The following is a 14,335-nucleotide window of genomic DNA, read 5'->3' as shown; positions in this document are numbered from 1 at the left end:
TTAAGTAGTTGCGTCTGCGCAGGGTTACAAGGAATAGCTGTTCCAACTGATAATCTAGTCAGTAGGCAAGGGGACGGTGTGCCTCTGACTGAACATAGACTGAACGAAAGCTCTACCATACTGGTTCTGCCTCCAACCATGGCAAAAATCATCTTGAGACACCTCATAGAGACCCCAGTGCGCTACGAGGAGGAGTTTGAAGCTCGAGGTTTGGAAGACTGCAGGTTGGATCATGCTTTATACGCCCTGCCGGGGCCAACCACTGTGGACCTGAGAAGAGCCAGGGCAGCCCAGGTTCCTCCGGTGGACTCGGTGGCAGAGATGCCAACCCAAGAAGGCAAATCCCGCTTCCAGATCCTGCTGGATGTGGTCCAGTTCCTGCCCGAAGATATCATCATTCAGACCTTCGAAGGCTGGCTGCTGATCAAGGCTCAGCACGGAACCAGAATGGATGAGCATGGTTTTATCTCAAGAAGCTTCACCCGACAGTATAAACTGCCAGATGGCATTGAAACCAAAGATTTGTCTGCCATCCTCTGTCACGATGGAATTCTGGTGGTGGAAGTAAAGGATCCAGCTGGGACTAAGTGAAATCTTACCAATCCCTGTTCAGACGGCAGGAGGAAGATTATAGCTCAGCCAATGGTACCACAGGAATATTTGTATTAATCATATTTGAGATGATTTTTATGAAGATTAAAAATAGAGACATAGTTCCTGGTATGTTGAGGTTGTGTTTGTTATTCTTACTCAAAGAGGAAAATTGTTAAATGTTCTTATAGCTCAAAGCAATATTATTCTTACACCTGAAACATTGACAGTTTAAGAGATGACTTGGATACTAGTAAAGACTCAGAACTGTTTCTTCATTACTCCAAAAATGCCACAGAAACTGCATTTGTAATAATTGATGGCAAAAGAGCCATACGAATTTCTCATCCATTTTATGAAAACTTCTTATATTGCTAAAAAATGTTGTGATTCCCTTCACTTGACAAGCTTTTGTTTTCAATGAATTTTAATTAAAGTGGAATTTGTAAATTCCAAAGGTCAAATTATAGTACTTAGAAATCGGGCCTGAAATATATTTATGATTCATCACAGCTGTTACTGCCTTAAACATAATATTGGAATTTTCAGATATAAATTTTATTTTTAAAAGGCTCTAAATATGTACCTCATTTTTAAAAAGCTGAACTGAGTCTTATTTGAATCTATTTTTGACAACAGCATATGTTCTGTGGCTATTTCTGCAATATTACAAAGATATATGTTGACTCAGATTCTTATAAGTTTGTATTAAGTTTAGGAGACCACTTTTAAAAGTGTAATTACTGAACTGGAAGAATTTTAATCTATGTTCTTTGATGCTACTTAAAATTTTAGATTTCAGGAGACAGCAAAATGTACCGCATCTGCTCTCTCTGCATAATCCTTAGCTTTAAATAGCCTGGCAGGTAGTAGAGGTTTCCAGGCCAGAGCTTGCACGGGGGCTGAGATGGGCTGAGACATTGGTGGAGGTTAAGAAGTTGCTTTAGGAATACTGCCATCAGCAGCTGGTCTGTGACATTCCACAGATTTGCTATCTCATTCTGTACATGCTAAATATTTCTTGGGAGGAAGTAGCCGCTTTAACCCACACCCCACGTGTGCTGCTGTGCACAGTGCTAGGAATAGAAGGGGCTGGAAAGAACCAGGGTGGACGCAGGCCACTGATGACACCCCTGTGCTCCTTCACAGTGCTTGTCGTTCGGGTGAAAATGCAAGAGACATGAAGCAATAGAAAAAGAAATCAAACAGTTCTGGAAGTAGTTTTGAAAGCAAATGTGATCGGAGAGATTTGTTTACATATAATTACAATTGAAAGGATTTTGAAGCTCTGTGTTAATGCTTATACACTGAAGTTTGTGTATCTAACTGAGAAATTTTGTTTGAAAAAGTGAATATAACAGACCAGCTTTGCTACATTATCATAATTAATTATCATAATTATTATCATAATTAATGGGATTACATTTAGAGCGGGGATATCATTTGTCCCACATTATTCTCTTTCCCAGTGATTGTCAGGATGGTGTGAAAACAAAGTAGTACTTTGAGAAACCAATCAATAAGCAGAAAAATCCCTCTCATTTGGCCTGAATCCTACTTTAGATGAGATCCTACTTCTGGGAAAATTCAAGAAGTAAAATTGTTTTTTAAAGATTTTATTTATTGGGGTGCCTGGGTGGTTCAGTCGGTGAAGCATCTGCCTTCAGCTCAGGTAATGATTTCAGGGTCCTGGGATCCAGCCCCCTCCTTGGGTTCCCTGCTCAGCAGGGAGTCTGCTTCTCTCTCTGCCTCTCCCCCTGTTTGTGCTCTCTCTCATAAATTAAAAAATATTTTATTTATTTATTTGAGAGAGAGAGAGTGAGCGTGCATGCCCGGGGTGGGGTCGGGGGTGGGGCAGAGGGACAGACTCCCCATGGAGCAGGGAGACCAATGCAGGGAGAGCCCAGGACCCCGAGATCAGGACCTGAGCCTCATGACCAGAGCAGAAGGTGGACTGAGCCACCCAGGCTCCCCAGAAAGTAAAATTGTTACCATGGGGAGCCACTGATAGAAACTTTTCCTTTAAAAATAAACACTAAAGTAGCCACATCATCCAATTAGCATTTTTTTCTGAGATAAAATTTAAAGTATTACACAACCATTTTTTGGTTTGGAAAATATACAAAACACTATAAAAAATTTTAAAAAAATTTATTATTCTTTTATTACTATGAGGTTGCTACTTTAAACTTCTAGTCCAGTCTTCCCTTACATATAAAAACATGTATCACTTTTCATGAAATTAGGATAATATTTGCATCAGAGTTTGATAGGCCAATAGTACTGGTTACTGTCCATTGTCTGCCTCACTTCGTGCCAACCCAAACCCATGCTTCGCCCTTGTCAGCCCAACTCTGAGCCCAAGCAGGCTGACCCCCCTGGGCTGACATCATTCTAGTTTCCCACTGGATTCTGACTATGGGAATGCCGAGGGGAGACCAGAGATTGGAGAGAGAACACTGGTGGGCAGGAGGGGAGAAAGGTCAGGGCATTTCCTTCTGTCAACCTGCTGTAGACGAGGCGCTGGCAGGCCTGTGTCCCTCCAGGACTACACCTCTGGAGAGGTGGCCCCTCCTCTAGAGCTCCTACTTGTACTGGGCTCGGGTGTTCTGATGGTTTCTTCCTTTTGTCCTGTCAGCAGTTGGGGTGGTGATGTTTTCTATCCTTTTTTGTCCCTGGTGCTTCACCATCCTTTATCGATTCCTTTGACTTGGCTTTGTCATAAATGGTCCCTTCATTAAAGCCCTTTTCAGGTGATGGGATTCTGTTTCTCTCCAGAGCTCTGACTGCTTGACTTCTTAAGTGATTAAAAAAAAGGGGGGGGGGGGGGAACATCACTTGCTTTTATTACCAAACATTAAGATTTGTAATGGCTATGCACTCTTCCAACACAGATAACCATGGTATAATTTAACCATTCCTTTTCACTACTGGTCCCAGCAGGAAACAGATAGCAATGTCAAAATTAGAAAAATTCAAATTGGAATAGTTTATTTATAAAGAGAGACATTCCAAAGGAGTGGGCAGGGTGAAGAACTGCTGCAAGAGATAGTCTATAACCTGAAGGTAGCAGTGTGGAGCTGTTCTGGTTCCCTAGGTCCAAAGAGATGAGAGGATGAAGCAAGTCTCAGAAATCAAGCAAGTCAGATGGAGGAGTCCACCAGCTGTGACTTTCTTGTGACAGCCCCAGGTGACGCCTTAGTGGTGCCAGGAGAATAAATACTTTATCCCTCTAATCTCCTCCCAGGGCAACCCCCTTGCCAGACTTAAGTGGTAGCCCGAGGGCATGGACACCTTGTTGATACCGATCCACAGCCTCCCACAGTGGGGGGCAGGGTGGAAAAAAACATGAAGAGTGACTCCTGGGGACAAGAGGAAAATACCCAACATTCCTGTAAAGGGAGTACTGTTGTTACAGCTCTTTAAAAAAAAAAAAAAAACTTTCCTACAAAATACAGCCTGAAACAAGTGCTGAGACTTTATTTGGGAAGTGCAAGCACAGAATGGTAAAAGTGAGAAAATAGGGGGAAAGAGGTGAGAAAAAATGGGAAGCAAAGTGAAGTGATGTGTTACCATGCTGGCCAACACTTCACAGTGAGCTATGAAGAGACTTAGCCAGCTCTTGGCGAGGATGTTGGCTTAGCACCTGGAACTTCTCCAGAAGAGTTTTGGGAAGAAATAAAATCTTAAAGCAATCCACAGGGAAGAAAAAAGAGGGAAGTTGCTTGCCTGGTCCCTACTATTTCCTGTTTCCCTTTAGTTAAGATTTAGCTCACATGGAATAGACTGTCCTGCACTTCTGGGGTGTATCATCCAAACTCTTAGTGGCTGCTGGGAACACCAGACTCCAGACCCCACAGTGTGACATTTCATCCATGCTGGGAGCAGAAGGAGACTCAGCATGGTTAGGGCTCACTCAGGGTGAGAAACACGGGCTCAGGGTTTCACCTTGGCCTCCAGCCACCTTAGGAAAATTGGCAGCAGCTCTGATGGCAGGAGCATGGTCTGTGAGGCAGGTGATACCCTCAGAAAAAAGAAGGCAGATGGAAGGCACACACGGTTATGTATCCACCACAACCCCAAATCCAAAACTGCGGGGAGGGGGGCGGGGAGGGGAACCAAGCAAATCACTCAGCTTTATGGCATCTATTGTGTATGTACCCCCAGACTGCCTTCAAATTTTATGGACTCTCACATCACCTTATATTTTAATCTTATTTTTTTATTGGCTTAAGTGCAAAGTCAGTTCTCTTAAACTTCTTTGGGATTTTTCTTTTCCTGTAGATTGTGGATCAAAGGTTTAGTTTTGTTTTAAATTGCCTAACTCTTATCCTGGAAGCCCAGAAGTCACTGTGATGTGGGAAACAAAGGTAGAAGAAAAATTATTAAATTTCCTCACTACTTACAGCCCACTGCCAAGTCCTTGAAACAGGCAGAGTGACCTTCCTCTAGAACTCAGCTGCCTCAATGTTAATACTTCGCTAAGGGCAAAAGGCAATCTTAGCCCAACCTTCTGGGAACCTGTAGGTCTACTTTTACATGTAAAAATTCCTTTGGGAACTTCCTTTATCTCTATTCCCCAAGATACGCACTGGTGATCATCCCCTAAGCATATGACCCACTGATATACATCTGAAGGGTCTCATCACTAAGGTTTTATTAGACAGTAATAAATGTCTAATAAAATAGCTAGCCTCCTCAAGGTCCTGGAAACCTTGCTTCCAAAATTCCTTAGAGACTTATGCTCTCCTTAACCCCCTCCCAACTTGAAAGTGTATAATGGGCCACTCCTCATGCTCCCAGGGCAGCTCTGTCTGCTCATGGCTCCTGTCCTTGTGTTTAATAAAAGCACCTTTGTGCACCACAGATTTCTCTAGAATCCTTCCTTGGCCGTTGGGCTTCAAACCCTAACAGTCTTCCCTACATCAGTTGAAGACTTTGGTTCCTATGAGCCTCCCTGAGTCCAAGCTGCCCTGGGATCCTGAACGTGCTCTTGCCTTCTTCTCACCTACTTGGGATTGTCTGAAAATTGCTGTTAGTGGTCCTTAGCACTACAAAAAGTGATTTAAAGAAACACGAATGGCATACAACATCAAGGGGAAATGATCAGAACACCTCATATCATTTCCTCAAGCTTAACAAAAATCTCTTTTTCACTAGTCACCACGGTTCTCTTCAGAGATTCTCAAACAATGAGTAAGAAAGAATAAAAATGTTCATTTGGTATGCAAATTTACAGCTCACATACTACATTTTGAAAATAAGTCTTTGTCTTAGAAATTGAGTTGGCCAGATGTCCCCCATCAAAACGTGAGACAGCATTTTTAATTTGAAAAACAAATGATTTTAAGTAAATGTTTTTTTCTACCTTTCCTCAGTGTTGTTTCATACACAAGAGCATGCATGTACATATACTAATATAAAATCCTGTTTATTAATGTCTTCTAACTTTAAGGACAAATACAGTGAAAATCTATTGTAGTAAAATAAAATGGCCTATATGACCCACATTCTTTGTAATTTGAGATTTTCTTCATGACCTGGTGCATAGTTATTTTAAAAAATGTACCACTTATGGGAAAGTTTATATTTTCTATTTGGAGTATAGTATATATATGTATATGTATATATGTAAGTAATTTTGTTATTTTATTGGTTCAAATATTCTTCCTTTTCTTGTTTTATTTACGGCAACTAGAAACACACAGATTGGCATTTTAAAATCTTTCAGTATGAAAGGACAGTTGAAAACTAAAAAAAAAAAAATCTTGTCCATTTTTTCCATCGTATATTTCCAGGTTGTGTTGTCATGTGATTTTACATTTACAATTTGTCTCAGTTGGATTATGTCTTACATTATTATGTAGGCCTACGCTATCTCCGTGTAATGTTTCTTGCATTGTTTTGTCTGATAACATCATTTTTTGTTTTATACTTTGCCATGACACCTTTTTTCCTTATATATTCAATGTAGCTCTGTCTTAAGCTTGTTTCTTAGGAGCATTTGTGTGTTCCTCTTTGTTTCTTATTTTCCACAGTTTTCCTTCTGGGTTTCTGTCTCTTCTTAAGGTACCTTGTTATTTTTGCAAAGGTCTGCTGGTGGAAAACTCTAGGTCTTTACAAGGCTTCGTTCTTGGATAATATTTAGGAGGGTATAAAGTTGTGGATGAGCAGTCATTTCACCTCCACTTTGCTCTCTGTCTCCAGGGGACCACTGTCTGGTTTCGGGTTGGAGTCACCCAATGGAAGGCGCCAGCAAGGGAGCAGCATGTAGAATGAAAAAGATATTAGGGTAGTTTTTTTCCTCTGGTGCCTGCTGCTTTGGTTGCAGGTGCTGGCAGGGGCTGCCTCCCTCTGATATACAGAGGGCCAAAAAAAATAAAAATAAATAAAAAAAATCACCTGTTTGGCTCTCCCTGCGATGAGGGAGCTCCCTCTCCCGTGGCTCTAGCCCACACTGGGAAAGTAGTTCTATTTCTTCCCTCATCCCATCAGGCTCAGCAGAGTGATGGCTTCCTTCCCACTGTTCCTGGTCTCTGGGTGCCTACAATTGTACACCAATTTTAATGTGTGGGTTTCTTTTTCTGATACCACCAAGCAATTCTGTGACACCAGCTGGGTGGCCTATAGTTCAACTCAATTTTAAACACTCTACCCAGAGAGAACATCAGACCCCAAAGGTCAAGTGTTCAGGCCTACAAGACGGCCCTCCTCCTCCCATTTCAGACACCAGTCACAAACGCAAGTTGTCACCCGTACTTCTGATGGACTAGCTATAGATTGGAGGTTCCAAAGACCCCTTCCCTGGGTTCAGTTAATTAGCTACAGTGTCTCACAGAACTCACAGAAACGTTCTATTTAGTAGATCACCAGTTTATTATGAAAGGATATAACTCAGGAAGAGCCAGATGGAGGAGATGCATAGGGGCAAGATATGAGGAAAGGGTGTGGAGCTTCCATGACCTCTCCAGGTACACCACTCTCCCCAAATCTCCAGGTGTTCACCAACCCAGACACTCTCTGAACCACATCCTTTTGGGTTTTTATGAGGCTTCATCACATAGGTACGCTTGATTAAATCACTGGCCAAGGGTGACTGAACTCACTCTCCAGCCTTTCCTCCTTAGACCTTCCTGAGTGGAACTGAAAGGTCCAACCCTCTAATCACCTGGTTGGGGGATCCCTGGGTGGCTCAGCTCAGTAGTTTCGCGCCTGCCTTTGGCCCACGGCGCAATCCTGGAATCCCAGGATTGAGTCCCGTGTCGGGCTTGCTGCATGGAGCCTGCTTCTCCCTCTGCCTGTGTCTCTGCCTGCCCCCCCACCTCTATGTCTATCATAAATAAATTAAAAAAAAAAAAATCACCTGTTTGGCTCTCCTGGCAACAAGCCCCAGTTCTGTTTTTTTTTTTTTTTTTAATTTTATTTATTTATGATAGTCACAGAGAGAGAGAGAGAGAGAGAGAGAGAGAGGCAGAGACACAGGCAGAGGGAGAAGCAGGCTCCATGCACCGGGAGCCTGATGTGGGATTCGATCCCAGGTCTCCAGGATCGCGCCCCAGGCCAAAGGCAGGCGCCAAACCACTGCGCCACCCAGGGATCCCCAAGCCCCAGTTCTTAGGTTACTTTAGAGGCTTTCCAAATGTCACATTAACATAACAAAAGATACCTCCCCAGTTAGAAAACTCCAAGGGCCTTAGGAGCTCTGTGCCAGAATCTGGGATGAAGACCAAATATGTATTTCTTTTTAGAAATCATAATAATCATAATACCGTAGTGCCTCAGCATTTTTGTTTTCCTCAGCTCTGCCTACATCTCTGTAATTCATCACTTTATTATACATTTAAAAAAAATCCACACTGAGCATGCCTTTTGTTTATGTGAATGATGAATCCACCAATATATTCTTCTTTCGGTATGAGAAAGGCCCCCTTTAAACCAAACAAGAAGACAACAACAATAACAACAAAAAACGGACAACATAAAAGGAGACATATGAATTAAAAAATATTTGCATTTTTTTTGGATTTTGTCTAGTTTGTGTTTGAGACAAAAAAGCATGATTTTCTGTGCTGCTGAGTATGGTATAAAGAAAACTACTGGCTGCTGGTTTGTCCCATAAGTTTAGCACAATCTTTCTGTTGGTTAGTAGTAAGGCTCTTGATATAATTTTTGAAGTGAAATGCAAGAACTAAAGAATTTACTCTAATGATACAATAACCCCGCACAAAAATTTGTGAGGCATTCTTCAATTTGAAATATTGAAAATATAAGACATTTGTTAAGCAAACTAAAGTTTATCCATATTATAAAAAATCCATTACTGCTATTAAAAATCACGAAAAATATTGAATGAAGTGGAAAAATGCTCACTAAAATTAAGGAGGGAAAGCAAGCTACAAAAGGTGTACAAAATTCCCACATTTAATTTCAGCAGGCATATTTCCATGTCAGTGTGTTTTTGTTTAGGACATGATTTTAGTGGCAGTGTTGCTCTCTATAATCTGAATATGCCATAATTTATTATACGCAGGAAAGGAAGAATCAAGGTATAATCTAAAAATGTCAGAAGTGATTATATAATTGAGATTTTAGAGTCTTTATATTTCACTGTAGAAATACAGAAAACAAATTATTTTATAATTAGGAAAGGAGTAGAAATCATAGTTTAAAATATTCTATAAACATAACACTTAGAAAAGGCCAGCACAGTGTCTTGGAATAAAGTCCTAGCTGCACCTACATAGAATGTTAACAATATTGGTGGAAGGCAAGTGTTTTACTCATTTGATGAACATACCCCATTTCTAGTCTATTTAGTTATTCAAAAGAAATCAGAACTTTCAGGACCAACAATCTCAAGAGGTTATGATCCTATACAATGCAATAAGCACAAATGACTTTCTAAAAATCTAAATTTCAGTGCATTGCAAATTATTCTCCAATTTGAACTGTAGATGCAGCCCAGAACTTCACTTAAGCTCAGAGAGTTTATTAGTGAGGAAAATAAAATGAGCTGTCTTGGCTGCATGGCAGGCCAGGAAAGTGTATCGCCTTTCTTCCCCTCCCCTGGTGGACTTGACTGGATGAGATGCCACCATCACTTCCCTCTTGAAATGCTACACTGGGGTTTGCTCTGCTCCTCAAAGCAGCTGTCAGGCACATACCATTCTCCTGAAACACCACCCTTCCAGAGGGTGGAATTTCCCCATACCCTTGTTTTGTCTCCCCAAACCCAGTTTTCCAAGCAACATTCAAAGTCTTAGAGAACTCAATGTGGATTTAATTCTCTGTTGCTTTTGAATGGGATACAGTTAATTTCTTGTGAAACTGATACTTAATTTGCCAGGAAATTCTAAGTAGGCTATTTTGGTGCTAAGACCATAAATAAACTTTATCCTTGGGACAAGGAAGAAATAACTGAACCTCTAAGGATTGTAGCTTCCTGGCAAAAAAAAAAAAAAAAAAAAAAAAAAAAAATCAGAGTAATTAGTAAAGTAGACCTTGAGAACAAATAAATGTAGCAAAACAGGGGTTTGGGTACCAACTCTGCAACTTTCTAGTCTGGTGATATGGGTCAGTTTGCAAAATACCCTTATGCCTCAGTTTCCCCATCTGTAAAATGGTGATGATTATAGTCTCTATCATGTACAGTTGTTTTGAAGAGTAAGCGAGATGAAAATGTAGGGTGACCGACAGGCCTGGCTTGCTTAGGCTTGAGGAGTTTCTTGGGACACAGGATTTTGAATGCTACGATTGAGACATTCGGAGAAGACTGGGATGGTTGGTCACCCTATAAAATGTCAGGTACTTACACAATACCTGGTATCAATAATTAAGGGCCATTATTTAATGTATTACAAGTATCTTTGAGAACATTCCCATGGACATGTTTTCTACATAGGTTAGACATATCCTGACTTTACCTTTTATAAAGAAACTAAAACATACAATTAAAAAAATAAAAAGCTTCATCAGTGAATCAATATCACTGTCCAAGTCTAAGGTCTACTTGGTTATTTCTAAAATTCTACAAGTCTATTTTTTTGCTCACTGAAGCCAAGTCTTAAAAAAACTTCTCATTGCTCTGTGAATTGGTATGCAAGAGCATTTTTTTCCCCCAAAAAACACCTATGGCAAGATAAAAAGCTTTGTCATGATAAGAAATGATTTGTAGAATAATCTTTTTAGTACAATGAATAAAAAGTCATTTAAGGCACATAAGCTTTTAGAGACAATATTCCCATCTGGAACATTTCTAGTTAAGATAGCAGACTGAGCATATTTCTTTGTCTCTCTTACTTGTCAATCCCATTTAGTGACATAAATTTCTTTTGTCCTTATTCATTGGCATTGCAGAGAACTTGGGGGGGGGTGGTTATCAGGTGACCTCAGACTCTAACCAAATTCTGGCTGACCAAAAGCAATTGGGGTCACATTGACAATGAAGGAAAAGGGATCCGGAGCCTAGTCATTGTTTTCTAAATTTATCTGGTTTTAAGAATTACCTGGGGCTCTTATTTAAATATATAGATTTCCAGGTCCCTCCAATAAAGATTCTGAATTAGGTGGAGGGTGGGGAGCCCTTGACTCTGTAATTGGTTGCTATCCCCTGAGATGTTTATGATGGGGCAAATTTGGAAATGGTTCTCAACCTACGCCCGAGTGCCTCCCAGTATTTAGTGCCCTGGAACCAAGGGTGCTGAATACCCCACTGTGCTTGAGCCAACACAACACAAAAAAATAAAACACTGAAAACAGGACCACACTGGGTAGCATTTTAAACGGAACTCTATCATTCAGACACTTCATAAATGTTTGTTAACTTAACAAAACTATAGATATTCCAAGGAACTAGACTAAATATAGGCTGACCTGGTAATTTTCCAGCAGATGATGATGCTCTCTTTGAGGGATAAGGGAGCACTACTTTTATACAAGTAATTATTTTTAACCGATCTATTTCTGCTATTATTTTCTTCAAATGTTATTCAATCCTATGTTTTAAATATAACACCAGGGAAAGAGGTACACTGCTCCTTCCAGAATGGACATTCTTTTTTTTTTTAAGATTTTATTTACGAGAGAGAGAGAGAGAGAGAGAGAGGGCACAAACAGGGGGAGGGGTAGAGGGAGAGAGAAGTAGGCTCTCCACTGAGCAGGGACCCTGATATAGGACTCTATCCCAGGACCCTGACATAACGACTTGAGCCAAAGGCAGATGCTTAACCCACTGAGCCACCTAGGTGCCCCCAGAATGGACATTCTAGAAGAAAAGAAATAGCTACGTATAGAAAGATGTTTTTAACAAGTCTTATTCTTTGTTTCCTCCCTCCTCACTGCTCATCAGCATGGCATGCACCATGCTTATCCTCCTATTACTATCTCTATTCTTTCTGTGGTGGTTACCAGATATTTTTTAACTAGGTGCTCAGTAAGTAGTTTTAATTTTTTTTCTAAATATTTTATTTATTTATTCATGAGAGACACAAAAAAAGAGAGAGGCAGAGACAGGCAGAGGGAGCAGTAAGTAGTTTTTATTTATTTATTTATTTATTTATTTATTTATTTATTTATTTATTTATTTTTAAATAAGTAGTTTTTAAATGAGCAATGGATGGTGTTGCCATAGAGCATGGTGGATGTGAAGCAGTGCAAGTAGTTTAACTCAAGGGTTCGAGGTCCTGCATGATTGGGCCTCTGCCTCCCTCCCCAGCTGTGTCTCCCATGGACTGCTCCCCTTCTATCATGCTGAGGAGTTTGAACTTTACCCAGAAGGCAGTGAGGACCCACTCCCCCCAGGGGAATTTTAATCATGGCCACGACATGATCAGCTTTGTGTTTTAGAAAGATAACTCTGGCTGCAGTGTGAAGGATGGATGAGAGAAGGACAACTCTGGAGTTGAGAAGATCATTTAGATCAGTAGTAGTAGTTCAGATGGGACAATGCACATGATAATCATCTGGTAGTTTCCCAGTGCCAAACCCAGACCATTTAAATCAGTATCTCTGGAGATGGGATCCAAATATCAGAAGCTTCTTAATTGTCCTGGTGATTCCAGTGAGAAGTGAAGGTTTAGACATTTAGATAGTTGTAGACTGAGAAAAGGGGGCACAGATACAAAGGCCATTAGATGTAGGGGAACAACATTATTAGTTAACAGAGCAGGAACAATGAAGATAGGAAAGGAATTAAACTACTTACAGGTTCTGGCTGGAGTCATGGAAATTGGGAGATAGTGTGACCAAACTTTCTGATTTGCCAAGGAGTATCATGGTTTTATACTGAATCAGGTTCATCATCCTAGGGGACTTGATCACCAGCCCAGGAGGTATCACCATCCAAGACAGGCAGTGAAGGATTATGGTGTGGTTGGGGAAAGATGATTAATGTTAAACACACATGACAGCTGCTGAGTATTGGTGATTAACACCAACCTAAAGCTCAGAGCTGAGGATCAAATGGGCTAACGACCCCACATTCTAAATTCCTAGGATGATAGCTGTTGGGGCCATCCATCCTTCAACAGGGCCTGCTAAGACAAACCAGGAAGCAGAACCAGCACCACCACCTCACCCTCTAATACAAGATGAGGTTGAAAAGGAGAAGGCCATTGCCTTTTGTAGAAGTACCCACTCATGTAGAATGCTGTATGCGTTGGTACAGGAGGCGGGAGAGAAGAGAGCCACTAACTGGATATGAAAATAGAGGTTTGAAACAAATCACCTAATCTTAATGACAGGAAGTCATTGTTTGAACAGCTGTCAGTAACTATTCTAATAACTGAGAGTGACTGAAAAAGTATAGCATTGGGCTAAAACATTACGGAAGTCCACTTTCTATGGAAAAGGGGATTTTGACATAGCGCTTATTGCCAGGTCATGAGCAACTTTATGGAGCAGCCAGGAAGTGAGACACCGAAGCCTGCTACCAACAGTAAAGTGGACCCCCCCACCCCCCCGGCTCCCTCAGATGACCGTGGTAGACAGCTTGCCTGCAGTGTCATGGGAAATCATGATACACATCCTGGAGCTTTGGGTCACCTGATCTGCTAGACAGATCTTGGTTTTGTCAAACACAACTGCTGTTGCCTTGAATAAGGACGAATACATCTCAGGTCCAAGAGAGAGCCCCAAGGCCTTAGAAAGCCAGGAAACAAAACAGACTGTAGTCAGGTCTGTCTCCTGCCTGGATCTGCTTCCTCCACCTATCCTGTGATAGAGTTGCCCTGCACGGCAGGTTGTGCTCCTACTGGAGACAGATGTAAAGATCCTCAGATGCTGTTGCTCTCTTTCAGAGGCTTTTTGTGAATGGAATTAGCTAGCTTATTTATCATTGAAATAAGGAATAGTTTTTAAAACAAATCTACAGGACGCCTGGTGGCTCAGTTGGTTAAGTGTCCAACTTAATTTCTGCTCAGGTCATGATCTCAGGGTCATGAGACCAAGCCCTGTGTGGGGCTCTGCATGGAGCATGGTGTATGCTGGAGCTTCTCTCCCTTTGCCCCTCTTGCTTGTGCTCTCTCTCTTTCTCTCTCAAATAAATACATCTTTTTTTTTTAAAAAAAAAATCTACATTATGGGCTCATTTGGGGAAAACAGCTAGCTACTCCAAGATTCCAGAGGATAAGGGGAATTAAAAATCTGATCCCAGTCCATGACATTTCTAGATTGAAAGTTGCCCTATGTCTAACTCAATTGAGATAAGTCTTTGGAATATGTGTGAAAGTTTCCAAGTTTCCTTGTA

General features: G+C 41.0%; 1 protein-coding gene across 7 annotated transcripts in view; it reads left to right on the top strand.

Moving 5' to 3' along the window:
* The window catches only part of HSPB3 (heat shock protein family B (small) member 3), a 105,160-nt gene that overhangs the window by 74,410 nt on the left and 16,415 nt on the right, over window positions 1–14,335 (top strand). The window contains exon 2 of one of the 7 annotated variants that reach the window (XM_038535114.1): window positions 23–1,164. The exons of the other annotated variants lie outside the window; for them this stretch is intronic. Within the exon in view, the coding sequence (XP_038391042.1) occupies window positions 139–591 (453 nt within the window). The 5' untranslated portion in view covers window positions 23–138 and the 3' untranslated portion in view covers window positions 592–1,164. Of the gene's footprint in view, window positions 1–22; window positions 1,165–14,335 lie in introns of those variants that run through there. 7 annotated transcript variants of the gene reach the window in all.

The sequence above is a fragment of the Canis lupus genome, chromosome 4 (assembly GCF_011100685.1).
Source record: "Canis lupus familiaris isolate Mischka breed German Shepherd chromosome 4, alternate assembly UU_Cfam_GSD_1.0, whole genome shotgun sequence".
In the NCBI taxonomy this organism is placed as follows: Eukaryota; Metazoa; Chordata; class Mammalia; order Carnivora; family Canidae; genus Canis; species Canis lupus.
The sequence above is the reverse complement of the archived record's forward strand: the minus strand, read 5'-3'. Positions and strand labels throughout refer to the sequence as shown.